Source organism: Osmerus mordax, chromosome 4, assembly GCF_038355195.1.
Source record: "Osmerus mordax isolate fOsmMor3 chromosome 4, fOsmMor3.pri, whole genome shotgun sequence".
In the NCBI taxonomy this organism is placed as follows: Eukaryota; Metazoa; Chordata; class Actinopteri; order Osmeriformes; family Osmeridae; genus Osmerus; species Osmerus mordax.
The window spans coordinates 1,837,969-1,853,683 of record NC_090053.1 but is presented as its reverse complement, the minus strand read 5'-3'; the positions used below and the strand labels follow the sequence as shown (position 1 = coordinate 1,853,683).

Genomic DNA, 15,715 nt, shown 5'->3' with positions numbered 1-15,715 from the left:
ACCCCACCCCCACACACCACCCCCACACACCACCCCCAGACCCCACCCCCAGACCCCACCCCACCCCCATACAAAGGGCTGGGATCTTTACTCCACCCAAGGCCACTGTGACTACAATAACTAAAGATAACGTTTGAGCTGTACTTACCTGGACGTCCCCCTCCTGAGAGCTGAGGAAGGAGAAGTCACTGATGATCAGAGCCAGCAGGTATGTGGACATCCTCTCGGTGGGCTCAAAGCTGGTCTGGGTGGCGATGTCACAGCCCGTCACAGTCACGTTGATGACCTCTGAACAAGGACAGAAGCAGAGGATGATGATGTGCAGCAGGCCTCAGACAGAGGCTGGAGACTTTTTCATCTAAAGGACTTTGTAAAGCCCATACACTAAAATGTGCTGAAAGCAGATAGATAGAGCTCAGTGGTAGAACATTTGATCAAGAGGTTGCAGGTGGTATTTATATATAAATACCACCTGCACGTTGCTTTGCTGTCTGATAAACGACTACATTATCGTATAGTCACATCCACTGACGTTGCTCTTTTCCGTTGGACAGAGCGACGGTGCCTGGTGGGTGGATAAGAGTGATGTGGAACACTGCCTTCATGGCCGGCTCGTCAAAGCAGGGGAAGGTTTTCCTTGCGTGTGTCGGATGCATCTGTGACGTGGCGACAATCCTGTAGGAGATGGAGTATTAGTCTATAACCCTGTAGGAGACGGAGTATTAGTCTATAACCCTGTAGGAGACGGAGTATTAGTCTATAACCCTGTAGGAGACAGAGTATTAGTCTATAACCCTGTAGGAGACAGAGTATTAGTCTATAACCCTGTAGGAGACAGAGTATTAGTCTATAACCCTGTAGGAGACAGAGTATTAGTCTATAACCCTGTAGGAGACAGAGTATTAGTCTATAACCCTGTAGGAGACAGAGTATTAGTCTATAACCCTGTAGGAGACAGAGTATTAGTCTATAACCCTGTAGGAGACAGAGTATTAGTCTAATGTTTGGACCTAAGTAGTGAAGTTAAGAGACATACCAGTGTTTTTTCACAAGCAAACATTCAGCTTAGCTTTCAGTTGGGCTCTAAAACGAGCTCTATCATAGCAGAGAGGTGTATAGTGTCCCTGACACATTTGCCAACCCCTGGAGATTAACATGATATACTGTGTTGCCATTTGAACATAAACATTTGGGTGGCATTTTAATTTATGTATAAGGTCACTCTAGTGAGTTCACATCCTCTTTCTGTGAGAAAAAATACGCTTCCTCATTTGAGAAATGAGCTGTGTCATACCAGCTTATGTATACAGTGGATTAGCGCCAGCAAGCATGTATTATGCAATCATTTAATCACATCTTCCTAGCCACAGTTTGCGATCAAAGTCATAATAAAAAAGAAGCTGTACAGCATGTATGGTGGTTAAAGGTCGCTTTGAATAAAAACCTTCCCCTAAGTGAACACATGACATTAAGGACCTACTTCCTCTCTCCGTCCTCATTGTACTCGCTCCTGTAGAAGCCTGCCAGGTCGTCGGCAAGCTCCCCTTGGAACACTGTGTCCAGCTGGTAGGACGTTCCCTTGGTCAGCTTGCCGCTGAGCTGCAGCACCAGGTACTGGGTGGTGGTCTGCAGACGGGAGCTCTTGATGGTGGGGGCCGCTGATACTCCCACAGCGCTGAGTGTGGCCAGCTGGCCGTCCACCAGCGTGTAGTTCAGCTTGTTGGAGTGGATGAGGATCAGGTCAGTCTCTTCCACACAGGTGAACACCACCAGTGACTTCCCTGTGAATATGTACAGCCCCGCTGAGTCTGTGGTGAGTCGAGGATACAGGGAGACGTTGTAGTGGTCTGGTACCAGGGTCTTGGGGAGGCGGTACTGGTCCCATGGGCTGGTGACGTCCTCGCCACCACCGGATGTCAAGGCAATCGTCCACAGCGTAACGATAGTTGCCACGGAGATAACTGCCAGCACCACGCAGGTGACACACAGCTTACTGACTCTACAGTCTTTCCCCATGTCTGAGCACAGCACACTGTCTGAGGACTGACCCAACAGTGCCAAGCACCGCACTCTACACCGCTCTCTGAAGGAAGAATGGGTGATCTATTAGAACAGTCTTTAGAGGTGGGGAGGCTGAAGACACGCAATCAGCTACAGCTGATAACGGTGAAGAATTAACGCAATAATCTTTCATTGTTCTGATAACGACAGACACCTTTACGGGTTCATCCGTGAACATGGCTGCGAGAGAGAAATCACATCACCTGTCGCAGGTCAGGAGGCAGGGACAGGGGCGTGTCTGGAACATTGATGTGGGTGGCCAGGCAGGGGCACAGCCTCAGAGCATGGTGGCCATCAACCACATATCGAGACTCAAGTTCACATTTTTTTATCTACCCTTTTTGTTGTAGGTAATGAAACACTGCGTGTTATTTACATTTACATTTACATTTGACTGGAATAATCCACAGACCAGAATTGACAAGATGAAGAAAACACACAGGACTGCAGCTGCGCAAAATAAAAGTCTATTATTTTTAATATGAATTATTTTCATAAAAGATTTACAAAACAGTTCAGTAAATATTAACATAATTACCATTAAGCAAACAATGAAAGCAACATCAGTTATTTGCAGGAGAAAATAAAAGCAGAAAAACGAAATGAACACACAATTTTTTCAACTCAAAAATGTACACTGATAACTTATGATCAATTTAGAGCATGATGGTAAATAAAAAAATCTCCTTTAATATTGGTGACAAACAAACAAAAACACAAACCGCCAGAAACACGAGCATTGGGAAAACTCTCCAAACTATAAATACACAACAAGATTAACATTTCAAATAGATGACTGATGTGGAACTTTAGGTTGTGTATAGAATTCATGTGGTTTAAGATTTGATTTGTAAAGCTTCTAGGTCCAAGGTTAAGAAACAGGTTTGAGCAGCTGTTACTGTATACAAGAGAAGGGGATGATTTAGTTCAAAGGGTCATAAAGTTGTAATGATCAATCGAGAACGTTGAACCAGTTGTTTCCAGGAGGACAAATGGTCGACTGTTTTGCTTATATTCTGGTTGAGACTAGAAAGGACTTCTAAGAAGTCTAAGGGATCTCCTGGAGTTGATGTGACCTCATGACTTGAGACCTCCAGCTTGGGTGTTTTATTACCTGGAGGGAAAAAGCTTTGAGACAGTTCTTCTGAAGAACTGTTGTTTCAACTGTGATTGTTTCAGATGGTGGATGGACCAACGACTTTTGAGAACAGTGTACTATAAAACAGTGTGTTGAAGGATGTTCTTTGGAGTTCAGGGGCATCAGCTGGGTAGTGCTGGTGTCTGCTGGATTCTCCTGTTCCACTCTAGAACGCTAGATGGAGCTGTATGGAAATCAGAACTTGTAAGACGCTGTTTGGGCATGCGCTACTTATGATCCCATCACAGCCAGGTGTTATTGTGTTATTGTCGGATGTTTTGTGTATCAAAGACGGTTATGTTGGGGTCATGGTTACGCCGTTCAATAAATATCAGCAAGAGAAAACATCCAATTGATTCTCTCAAAAAATGGCCACCACATGACCAATGGAGTCCCTTCATGGTGCGGCCGCCTCTGCTTTGAACCAATCCTGGACGGCCTTCTTGTTCTCAGTGAGCCACTTGATGTTGGCGTTGGTCCGCTCGATGGCCTGTTCCACCGCCAGCGTGCCCGAGCCGAAGCCCACCTCAGAGTTATCAGCCTTGAACTGCATGAGCTGTGGAGACACATCAAGGATCACCTGCTGTTCTACTGCTGCACCGGGGTTCAGATAGCATCGAGGTTCACCATGCCATTCAAATAATGGCATTAACTATGTACTTGTGATCCTTGAGTTTCTGCTGTACGTTCCTTTGCACTATTTGCGTATCGCCTCATTAATAAAGTGTAAGTGCACTTATTTTATTATATATTATAGATCTAGGGTATTATAGATCTCGGAAAATCATCAATAGTTGCTGATATTTTCTAGAAGAATTTGTCTGGTGTTGGTGACCCACGCTGAGGCTTTGTTACCTGTTGGAGCTCAAAGTGGGATGAGAACCTCTTGGTCACTCCGTTGATGAGGTTGGAGAAGGAGAAGGATCCACCTCCATACCTACAGGGAGCGACACACATCTGGCTTCAGACTGACCCCAACGGGGAGGCTACACGTTGAGGCACCTCCACAAACGTTATCATAAAAACACCAGGCGCCATTCATACGTAACACACAGCCCCGTCCAACACAGCTCCGCCATGTGAATCGTTTTCAAAAAATAGATTGTGAAGCCTTAAGTTGGTGAGAGTGGAGGGATGTAACTCACTGATTAAAGATGTACTCCCATCTGGCTCTGACGAAGTCCCAGGCCAGCGACTGGCCCACCACGTTGCCAGCAATGTAGACGATGGTGGAGGTGGCGTCCTGCTTGCGGATCTTGGTGGCGTCCAGTGTGTACTCCAGGTACCTGATGAAGAACAGGCTCTGGGTGAGAACGAGGCTCTTCTGAAGCAGGCCTAGATACCCTTGTTCTACAACAATAACTCAACCACAGTGCAGCAATCCCATCTGAGCTACAATACTGTGGACACAACAAGAACAGCTGCATGTTTTAAGTGCAACATTACAAACAATGTTGCAGGTGTAGTCTGTTTAAGACACAGCACTACAACCTGATCTCAAATACTAAATACACAAGCTTGGCTTGTCCATGGACAACAGTCATCGACTGCTAAGTGCAGCTTTGCGTGGCCTTAGGTCAAGTGAGAGGAAGCTAGTCCAGGTGGAAGTTGGGGAGTTTCACATCTTTAGTCCAACCTCATAAACAATGTGGCATGTATAGCAGGTCCCTGGCGCTTTGTGGAGCTGTCGTAAAGCCCACCTGTTGAGGAGCCAGGGTTTCTGGGTACAGGCCAGGGCGGCACGGAGCTTGTCAGCCTCGATTGCGATGCTGGCGTTATCGAACATCTTCCAGCCAAACTCCCACTCAGCAGCGCCCCCTGCTGCTATGGAGCTGCAGTACACCGTGGAGCGCAGGTTGGGGTGGATCCTGACGTCGACAAAGCATTTAACGTTTTATTCATTTAGCCAGGAAACAGGAAACAGACAGATAACGACATGACGGATCCCAAGATTGGAACATTCTTAAATTCTTACAGAATTGGAACTCCCTCATTAGATCTCCCATTGTGGACACATCTTCTTGTGAACAACAGAATACCTCATAAACAACATAACTCATGGTTCTTATTGTTAATAGCTTGTGACATGTAGCCACTGTTGTGTTTGTAACTCACGGGTTGTTTTCAGGGTTGTTCATCCACTGCTGGTACCAGCCTGAAGTGAGAGTCACACACTCCTGCTCTCCAGTGCTGCAGGCGGTCCGGATGGCATTCACCTGGTTGTACCTGGGAGGGACAGGGAGGGAGGGATGGAGGGACAGGGAGGGAGGGATGGAGGGACAGGGAGGGATGGAGGGATGGAGGGACAGGGAGGGAGGGATGGAGGGACAGGGAGGGAGGGAGGGAGGGATGGAGGGACAGGGAGGGATGGAGGGATGGAGGGACAGGGAGGGATGGAGGGATGGAGATATGGAGGGACATGGAGGGATGGAGGGATGGAGGGACAGGGAGGGATGGAGAGATGGAGGGATGCAAATGAATGATTGAATGAATAAAGGAACAGAACCATGGCAAGGAGAAAGTGCAAGCAGCGATATGAAACTCACTGGTCCATATGTCCTTTCGGAACATAAGTCCAGTTCCCGGTGATTGTCTTGAAGTGTTGAAACAGAGGTCGTACCTGCTTGTTCAGGTAAGCCTAAAAGAAGAAAATATGTAGATAGATCAATAAAGATAAATATAGATTAAGATGTACGATCTTAGTCAGTTGCTGCTCCTTTCCTCCTTCTCCTCTTCCTTTTATTTCTCTTTATCCTTCTTTCTCTCAAAAGTGTTCTCTTTCTCTCACCCACCACCTCTCATCACAGACATTTAGTTCAACTATCTGAACCTCCACGGAGCAGGACAGAGTTGCCGTGCAGCAGGACAGAGTTGCCGTGCAGCAGGACAGAGTTGCCGTGCAGCAGGACAGAGTTGCCGTGCAGCAGGACAGAGTTGCCGTGCAGCAGGACAGAGTTGCCGTGCAGCAGGACAGAGTTGCCGTGCAGCAGGACAGAGTTGCCGTGCAGCAGGACAGAGTTTCCGGGCAGCAGGACAGCGTTGCCGTGCAGCAGGACAGAGTTGCCGTGCAGCAGGACAGAGTTGCCGTGCAGCAGGACAGAGTTTCCGTGCAGCAGGACAGAGTTGCCGTGCAGCAGGACAGAGTTGCCGTGCAGCAGGACAGAGTTGCCGTGCAGCAGGACAGAGTTGCCGTGCAGCAGGACAGAGTTGCCGTGCCGCAGGACAGAGTTGCCGTGCAGCAGGACAGAGTTGCCGTGCAGCAGGACAGAGTTTCCGGGCAGCAGGACAGCGTTGCCGTGCCGCTGCAGAGGGTAAGCACCTGCATGTCTCCGTACACCTCACTGCGGTCGAACATCAGGTAGAAGAAGTCCATGTTGTCCAGGGCCGACTCCCAGGGTATGTACTCTGTCTCCGTGGAGAGGAACTTGGTGGTCCTCAGGGCCAGCACCGTGGGGATGATCTTAGCCCTGGCAAACAATTAATGCAGGCGTAAACAAATTGAGTGAGTGAGTGACTGATGATTGAGAGAGAGTGAGAGAGAGAGAGAGAGAGAGAGAGAGAGAGAGAGAGAGAGAGAGAGAGAGAGAGAGAGAGAGAGAGAGAGAGAGAGAGAGAGAGAGAAAGAAAGAAAGAAGAAAGAATGAAACAGACAAATAGAGAGAGTGAGAGAGAAAGAGAGAGAGAGAGAGAGAGAGAGAGAGAGAGAGAGAGAGAGAGAGAGAGAGAGAGAGAGAGAGAGAGTAGAGTATTCACGCAATGCTCACCGAGCCAGGTTGAAAGCATCATCTATCAGTTGAGCTCTGTTGATCACTGGAATCGCCTACACGAACCACAACCAACTAACATTAGAAACATTACTCACAGCAAAATCACAGACACTAGTTACAGCCAAGGTAGTTGTTTGTTTTTAATCTACCCCTCGATTGTTGCTCAGAGCGATGAGGAGGTTTTCCCAGTTGCGATCGTCGTAGTTAACCCTGTAGTATCCAACCGTGTTGATGTTTGCCAGCACCCATTCAGTCCCACTGGCTTGCATGGCTGGCACCATCTCTTCATATCCACCACAGAAGAAGAAGATAACTCAGTTATGATATTATATAACCAGTTTTCCAAGTTCGCAGCACCATGAAGCTACTTTGAGCAGCTTATAGATACTTGAGGTAGCTTCACTAAAGCAACAGTTCTCACCTCTCACCACCTCATCAACAGCTCTCACCTCTCACCACCTCATCAACAGCTCTCACCTCTCACCACCTCATCCTTGGCCACATACCTTCTTTCTGCAGCAACCAGAATGTTGTCTGGTCTCCGTTGTTTTTTTTCCACTTGATTGGTACGATCCATTCATAACTGAGGAAAAGCATCATAATAATCACACAAGGTTGTATCATGTACGACCGAGTTCTTTGCTTTGGATCAAAGTGTCTGCTAACTGTATCAGGTACAGCAGTTAAAAGGTCGAAGGTCATCATGAGCAGGACTCCATACGTACTTGTAGGGTGATGGGGCAGTCACCTCGGAGTCAGGGTCCAGAAGGAAGTGCTGCTGGGAGATCTGTCCTGATGTGGTATCTATGGTAACCACAGGGAAACCCATCTGGAGCACCCAACGGTTCATGATATTATGGGTTGTATCGGGAAGAGACGTCCCAGTAGCATCCACTGCCTGGAGAGAGAGAGGGAGGGAGGGAGGGAGGGAGGGAGGGAGGGAGGGAGGGAGGGAGGGAGGGAGGGAGGGAGGGAGGGAGGGAGGGAGGGAGGGAGGGAGGGAGGGAGGGAGGGAGGGAGGGAGGGAGGGAGGGAGGGAGGGAGGGAGGGAGGGAGGGAGGCCAAATGAAAAAGAGAAAAAGAAAAGAGATTGGAATATAGAGGGGAGAGAGAGAAGGATACAGAAAGAGAGAGAGAGAGCAAAAGAAGATGTTTTAAACCTAAAGTAACTTTATCTCAGTGAACACACAGCTATTAGAGCACTGAAGCTAAATTGGTCTGCTGTACTTCAACCATCATGTACTCTGCCATGTTGCTAATCAACAAATGTGGAGATGTGGATGTATAAACCTGTATGTGTATTACGTGGATGAAGGTGGCCGGACCACAGAATACAAGGTCATGATGAGGTAGCGTACCATTTGGAGATGATCCCAGAGGTCGGTGTAGACGGTGTTATTGAAGGCAAACGCGTTCAGGTACGTCTGGAGGGTTAAATGATTTGCTCAGTTCACCTTGAGAGCATACTGAAAATGCAATTTAAAACTTCTGCAACAACAACTGTCCTTTAACACTCAAGCAACAACTGTGTTTTTCATATTAACCACGGTAGAGATATATCGAAACACAACAGAGATACAATACGTTGAGTTTTGTTTTGAGTGAAATATTCTTTTAACGTTCTTACACTGAGCCCTTGTCTGAAAACATCCTCAGTTAGGAAGTCGGACAGCATCCTCAACACTGATGCACCCTAGGGAGAGAGAGCAAACACACACTCACAACACCGCTAGGGTAGAAGATGAACAGAATCACAGCTAGAAGTAGAACAGATATCCTAGTGAGATCTTAATCCATAATCCCCCCCCCCTTCCCGTTTGCCCTGCCTTGCTGTAAGAGATGGCATCGAAGAGTTCACTGATCTGAGCAGGCTTCTGAATGTCTTCTTCCCTGGAGGACAGGGGGTGGGAGGAGGCCAGGGCGTCCACAGCAAACACCCTGTGGACGTCAGACAGGACTATCAGGTCTGTCTGAGGAGGAGAGAGGGAGGAGAGAGAGGGAGAGAGAGGGAGAGAGGGGGGGAGAGAGAGGGGGGAGAGAGATGGAGAGATGGAGAGAGAGAGGGGAGAAAGAGAGGGAGAGAGAGAGAGAGAGGGAGAGAGAGGGAGAGAGAGGGAAGATAGAGAGGGAGAGAGGGGAAGAGAGAGGGAGAGAGAGAGAGGGAGAGAGAGGGAGAGAGAGAGGGGAGAGAGAGTATGGAAAATAATGAATTGGGACACGGCTACATCACCATCATCAGTGAACACTTGATCACCATCCTCATCACCATCATCTCGATCTCAAGGGACACTTAAATATTATCATCGCCATCTTCATCATCATCACTCACCACGTTCCAGTCGGGCTCAGCGTGATCTGCCCCCAGGTACTCCACATAGGAGGCAAAGCCTTCGTTAAGCCACAGGTCGTTCCACCACTTTAGAGTCACCAGGTTCCCAAACCACTGCAAACATGACAGAAGGATTTATGACCCCAACAGATGAACACCAACATTGATTATACCTGGTATAATGATATGGAGAGTTAGGGTGGGGTGAGGGTCACACACAGGGTTAGGTGAGGGTAAGGGTTAGGTTTGGGGTTGGGTTAGATTGTGGTTAGCATTAGGTGGGGGCTAGGTTTGGGTGAGGGTAAGGGTTAGGTTTGGGGTTGGGTTAGATTGTGGTTAGCATTAGGTGGGGGCTAGGTTTGGGTGGGGGTCAGGGTAAGGCTTTGGTTAGAGATAGGTGGGGACTAGGGTTGGGTAAGGGTTAGGCTTGGATTGGGTGATATAAGGTTTGGGATAGGCGATGGTAAGGGTTAGGCTTGGATTAGGTGATATAAGGTTTGGGATAGGCGATGGTAAGGGTTAGGGTTGATCCTGTTTCCAAGAACGTACCATGTGGGCCAGTTCATGAGAGATGATGGAGGCGATCCTCTCTTTGTTTGAGTTGGAGGAGAATTCGGGGTCGTACAGAAGGGCTGTCTCTCTGTAAGTGATGAGGCCCCAGTTCTCCATGGCTCCAGCGTTAAAGTCAGGCAGTGCGATCTGATCTGCAGCACGGAGCGGCCCATGGAATCAGAAAAATACATGAATAAAACTCAACCAAACTGTCCAATATCAGCCTTATCACACCCCTGCACGACAAAAGGTTTCTGGTGAAAATATCTGTGGGTGAAGGATTGTTTATGACTATTAATTTAGGGGCTTCATCAAATGCTCAATAATAAATCAACACATACAGTTATGATAAACAACCTCTCCTTGTGATATGTCTTCGAAAAGGCATTCATACGTCACACATTTCTTCACAAACGTTCACAAACGTTTTTTACCACAAGGGTCAAAACACACAATCAAAAGTAACAGTTTTGTACTAATTAATGTGAATTAAGACCAAGATTTGTGAGTTTAACTGCTAATTTATGTCTTAGTTTACCTGATTTGGGCAGAGGGTAGGTGGCATTGTAATAATTCTCAAAGAACTTGAGGATGGGTCCTGTCACGTTGAGCGCATACTCTCCTTGTCCTGCCTCAATGGCTTTCTTACGAGCATAGATGCGGATCTACACAAAATTCAGGGATTGTTAACTTTATACGGTATTTATACCAAAACTCATATATTTGACATGTGATTGTACATTAATAGACTACATACTGTACATCGTCATTGAGAAAGATAACATTGGCAGATCACTTTTAGACAGACACCAAACCTCACTTAAATTACAATTGTTGCAGATAAATGTTAGATATATTGACATTGAAATACATTACCAGAAGATCAGACGAATTTTCCCCAATAAAACCGAAGTCACAGACGATAAAGGCTAGCAGATAGGTTGACATTTTCTTTGTGGCATCGAAAGTAGAGATAAGGACACTCTGTCCTTCGATAACACCAGAAACAGGTTCTGAAAGTTTTTAGAAAATGTGATTGAGTCTTTCTCCTTAGGAGGACTAATCACTGAGATACGCACGTCTGAACGAACCTACACAACATGCACCTATGATAAAAGTTTTGAGTTTCGACTAAAGACTTTGTGATTTCACATATCACTTTGGATGAAAGAGTCTGCTGTATGAAAATAATGTAAACTATGTCAACAGTAAATTGAATTGAATTAAATTGAATATGAGGATGATAGGTAACTTACTGCTCTCCATGCCATTGGAAAGAGCGATAGTGTTCGGTGGGTGGGTGAGAGAGATGTGGAAGACTGCCTTCATGGCCGGCTCATCGAAGCAGGGGAAGGCCTTCCTGGCGTCCGTGGGCTGCATCTGAGTGGTAGCCACGATCCTGACACACAGCACACAAAGACAAGAGAAGAGGGGGTTTGTTTGTCGTTTATCCTGAAGAAGTGTGTCCGACGGTAACCACACGTTATGGAAATGGACTGATTTAGATTTAGTTTGAATATGGTTTTCATTAAAAAATATTTCCAAAAGTATATTTAGAAAACGTCAATTCTACCTTTGAACACTTGGTACACTGGCTGGATTTGCACCAAAGAGAGGATGAAATCAACCTAAACACTCACTTCTTTAATCCGTCCTCATCGTACTCGCTCCTGTAGAAGCCTCCCAGATCATCAGCAAGCTCCCCTTGGAACACTGTGTCCAGCTGGTAGGACGTTCCCTTGGTCAGCTTGCCGCTGAGCTGCAGCACCAGGTACTGGGTGGTGGTCTGCAGACGGGAGCTCTTGATGGTGGGGGCCGCTGATCCTCCCACAGCGCTGAGTGTGGCCAGCTGGCCGTCCACCACCGTGTAGTTCAGCTTGTTGGAGTGGATGAGGATCAGGTCAGTCTCCTCCACACAGGTGAACACCACCAGTGACTTCCCTGTGAATATGTACAGCCCCGCTGAGACTGCGGTGAGTCGAGGATACAGGGAGACGTTGTAGTAGACTGGTACCAGGGTCTTGGGGAGGCGGTACTGGTCCCATGGTTCGTTGGAGGGTGATGGAGTGGTGGCCAGAGGTGTGGTCACCGAGGTCGGTGGTGAGGTGGTGGTCAGTGGTGAGGTGGTGGTCGGTGGTGAGGTGGTGGTCAGTGGTGAGGTGGTGGTCGGTGCTGTCGGAGAGATCTCAGCGAGCTTAGATTTTTCCTGAGAATAGACGACAGAAAGGGCGATGATGGTGGCCACTGCCCCGGCCCCAAGAACAAGCCCAACCGCTGCCACAGCCTTGCTGATGTAGAAACCTTTCCCCATGTTAACCCTGTGGGAGCGTGTCTGCGTGCAGCTGTATATATACACCATGAGCAGGCCCTCCTCCCACCAGCAACAATAGATCATCCATTTATTCAAGCCTCCTCTGGTGGAGACACTGTAGACAACCTACCGGCGGAGAGAGGGGGGAGATGGACACAAACTGAGAAGTGAAGGATCATTCTGACATGGCAGATTCATAAAAAGTATTACCCATAAAATCAAGTAGGTCTATCTAATCAAAAACGAGACAATCTGATTGTCAATCTGACGATTCTAATCACTGTCATTTATTGGCAGTTAAACCAGACTGAGGGCATACAATCTGTCCCGATGACAGAGAGCAGAAAATAAAAAATTATAGTATTGAATCAAGTAACAAGTATTCAAGTATTGAATCAACTTGAATCACCTCATATATGAGTTGTCGCAATCAGTATCTTCCAGAGTTCTATGTGAAACTGAGTGCATGAGACTTATAAAACACAGTTGTGGGTCCTTTTTGGTTCCCAAGCACCAAAACAATGTGAAGGATGAGTTAACCCTTGTGTTATCTTCGGGTCATTCTGACCCATCAGTCGTTGTGACCCACCGTCGTATTGCGACAACTTTACCGCATAAGTGAAGAATTTTCTTTTAACCGTTGGGCTGTCTCAGACCCCCCACATTGCGAAGGTTAAAATAAAATTATTTTTATTTGTTTTTGTATTGGGTAAAATTGGGTAAACACAACGATGGTTCGTTATGAACCTTTGGGTCATGTGACCCGAAGGCAGCACGAGGGTTAAAGGTTTTGTGTAAGCCACTGTTGCGTAATAGTCCATGTTCAACTGGTTGAGGACAGCCCATCTTTACAACTGCATTTATAAAACTGAATTTGAAAAGAATCCCTGTAAAAGATGTTATTATGCTGTCTGCAAACGCTCTCAGGGCTTGGCTGAGTGGCATGATGCAAACACACACAACAGCACCAGGAAACTGCAGAAGACTTTCTTTTTTTTGTCTCTGAAACCTTGATCATGGCATCTGCCGAATTGAAAACTGATGAAACGAAACTCAGATTTTGCTGTAAATGATTTCTTATTCATGACCTATGGTGTAACTTGTGATAACTTGTGAAATTGTGATACCGGACATAATTAAATCATATAAAATGCAACAGAAGGAACATCCCCCCCCCCCCCACGTTCTGTAGAAAATAAGAGAAAGGACAAACTACACAATAATTCCCTTCTGTCCTTTTATGACGTGTGGACTAATAAAGATCCCTTTTACAATACAAGTCCATAAACCCTTGCTGTGGTTTGTTGCACTGTGTTAATATACACCTCTCCCTGATAACAGGTCATCGGTTGATTCTATCAGCAAGGAAAGGAGATAACGCTATCATAGGTTGTTACGGGAACAGCTTCAAAAAAGGAACTCAATACAATTCTTTAATTATTAAAATGAGACCAGTGGTGTAGTTTAGGATGAAGTAGTGGGCATTCTGTCGATTTACCAACCCCTCTCTCCTTAGTGGGCAGACGGTGTGCATCACATGGACAACACAACTGTACAAGACTGAGTTCCCGATGAGTGGAACATACAATAAAAAAGATGGAGGTATTCCTAGCACTGTGTCCTTTTTTTCCACCAAAACCAAGAAACAATAAGTTCTGGATTGTAAGAGGCTTGCAAAAGCTGAATTGGTTTATGAGTTCTTTCCACTGTGACCCTGCACCCTGATTCTGCACTAAACCTTTGCCAGATGAATATCTTGACAGAAACTTCAAGAAGACTTCAAAGATGTGGAGATAGAGTATCAGCAAGTTTAGAGGGGGAGATAAAACAGTCATAACAGCAGACTAAAACACAGTTATGACATCATGTCAGATTTCTCTTTTGCACGTGTAGAGACTTTCACTGATTAAGACAACAATATTAAAAGTACTAACACTAAGCTGTAGTAGCTTTGGCCTTGACAGAGAGGGGTTCCTTATGTTCTCAGGCAGCAAAATAATGTGCGTTTTCTCTAAGTGGTAGTTGGGACGACTGCCTGTATGTTGTCAATGGGAGGCAAAAGGTAAGAATTCTGTCTGAGTCTCATCTGCAGGTAAAAACATATTGAAAAAAAAACTGCACTTGAGATAAGCACTTGAGAGAAGACAAATTTAGTTTGATAAAATGGACGTTGAACATAAAAAAATCCCCTTCCCCCTGAACTTGTAACAAAAACATGAAACACCGAAACATAAATGTTCCGGACCTTTGGACACTGTACGGGTGCCAACCAGCTGAATATCTTACCTTCGTCGTTCACAGGAACAGGAGGGAAGGGGACGATTCAGTGCTCTGTTTTACCTCAGCATAAAAACAATGTTTTTTCTGAAAGAATTTGAGTATTTTCTTGTTAGCCTTAAAGCTGAAGGGATTAGTTTCTGTACTGGACAGAACTGTGGCCCACATATCATTACTACGTCTCCAATAACCTGCAGTAAATTACTGTAGCCCTCCTCTGCCAGCAAATCAGTAACAAAGAGTCTTTAATAAATCTGTAAGCCATCAGTCAGACCTTCTCTAGCCCTGAATGGTCTTTAAGAATACTAAACAAATGCTGGAGCTAAGTCTTTGGTTGGTAACAGTTTGGTTTGGTCAGTATACCACAGAGAGGACACAGAAACACAATTTCACTTTAATTTAAAAGTACTATGTTCATCTGCTCTTCATAAACCATGTACCCCCTCTGCTTCCCTCCAAACTAGGTACTTGCGTTACCATGATATACCACTGCAGAATGTGAACATTTAACTTTGAGTACAATTCCTGTAGGATGCTCATAAAGTGAAATGCAATATGGAACAGCCTCCAGCAGGAGGGATGAAGTGACAGGATGAGGTAAAGATGAGAGCTAAACCTAACACACTAAATTAACATGAGTTTTTTCTATTTATTTAAATATTTAGAATCTGTTTTTTGGATCTCACATTAGTGGGATAATCCGGGTGTATGTGAAAGGGTATGTAGAGGAGTTAGCTGAGACTCTACTGACATCTCATTCCAGCCATGGGCAACGGTCTCAACGTGAAAAACAGAGAGGCATTAACGAGAGGTTACAGCAGGCCTCGGATGGAACAGAGAGAGGCGTTAACGAGAGGTTACAGAAGGCCTCGGATGGAACAGAGAGAGGCGTTAACGAGAGGTTACAGCAGGCCTCGGATGGACCTTTGGTTCGATTAAAGTTCAGTTTACGAAGCAGTAATATATATAACATGTTATACAACCCACTCCCTCAAGTGTCTAAATCACCACCCAGCAATCTGCTCAGCAGGGGTCAGGAGCATCCTGGCTCTTCATCCAGCCTGACAACACCATGGCACACAAGACTGAGCAGCAAACCTGAACCACTTTTTATGATCATGGGAGCGCTTATCTGGAAATTATTCTTTAAAAACAACCTCCAGGACACAAAACACTTGTGACCAAAGTTCTAAGCATCTAATATTTTATTGTTTCTAGAAGTCTTTGACAGTATTTCTAGTGTTTTCAGTTATACTTGTCACTTTTGCACACGATTACAC

At 45.9% G+C, this 15,715-nt stretch overlaps 2 protein-coding genes across 2 annotated transcripts in view; both read right to left on the bottom strand.

Moving 5' to 3' along the window:
- The window catches only part of LOC136942079 (aminopeptidase N-like), an 8,539-nt gene extending 6,523 nt beyond the window's left edge, over positions 1-2,016 (bottom strand). The window contains exons 1-3 of the mRNA XM_067234846.1: positions 1,481-2,016; positions 533-675; positions 149-288 (exon numbers count right to left, since the gene is read on the bottom strand). Coding sequence (XP_067090947.1) covers positions 149-288; positions 533-675; positions 1,481-2,016 — 819 coding nt within the window. The remainder of the gene's footprint in view (positions 1-148; positions 289-532; positions 676-1,480) is intronic.
- Positions 2,017-2,539: 523 nt separating this feature from the next.
- Positions 2,540-12,158, bottom strand: LOC136942078 (aminopeptidase N-like). The gene is made up of 20 exons (XM_067234845.1): positions 11,488-12,158; positions 11,104-11,246; positions 10,724-10,860; positions 10,386-10,512; positions 9,845-9,999; positions 9,296-9,409; positions 8,793-8,936; positions 8,594-8,659; positions 8,325-8,390; positions 7,692-7,864; positions 7,473-7,549; positions 7,116-7,249; positions 6,964-7,019; positions 6,519-6,666; positions 5,746-5,837; positions 5,315-5,425; positions 4,900-5,067; positions 4,345-4,485; positions 4,055-4,136; positions 2,540-3,755 (listed from the first exon to the last, which is right to left on the bottom strand). Exons 1-20 carry the CDS (start codon positions 12,156-12,158, stop codon positions 3,597-3,599), a joined length of 2,964 nt encoding a protein of 987 aa, XP_067090946.1. The 3' UTR covers positions 2,540-3,596.
- Positions 12,159-15,715: the final 3,557 nt, after the last annotated feature.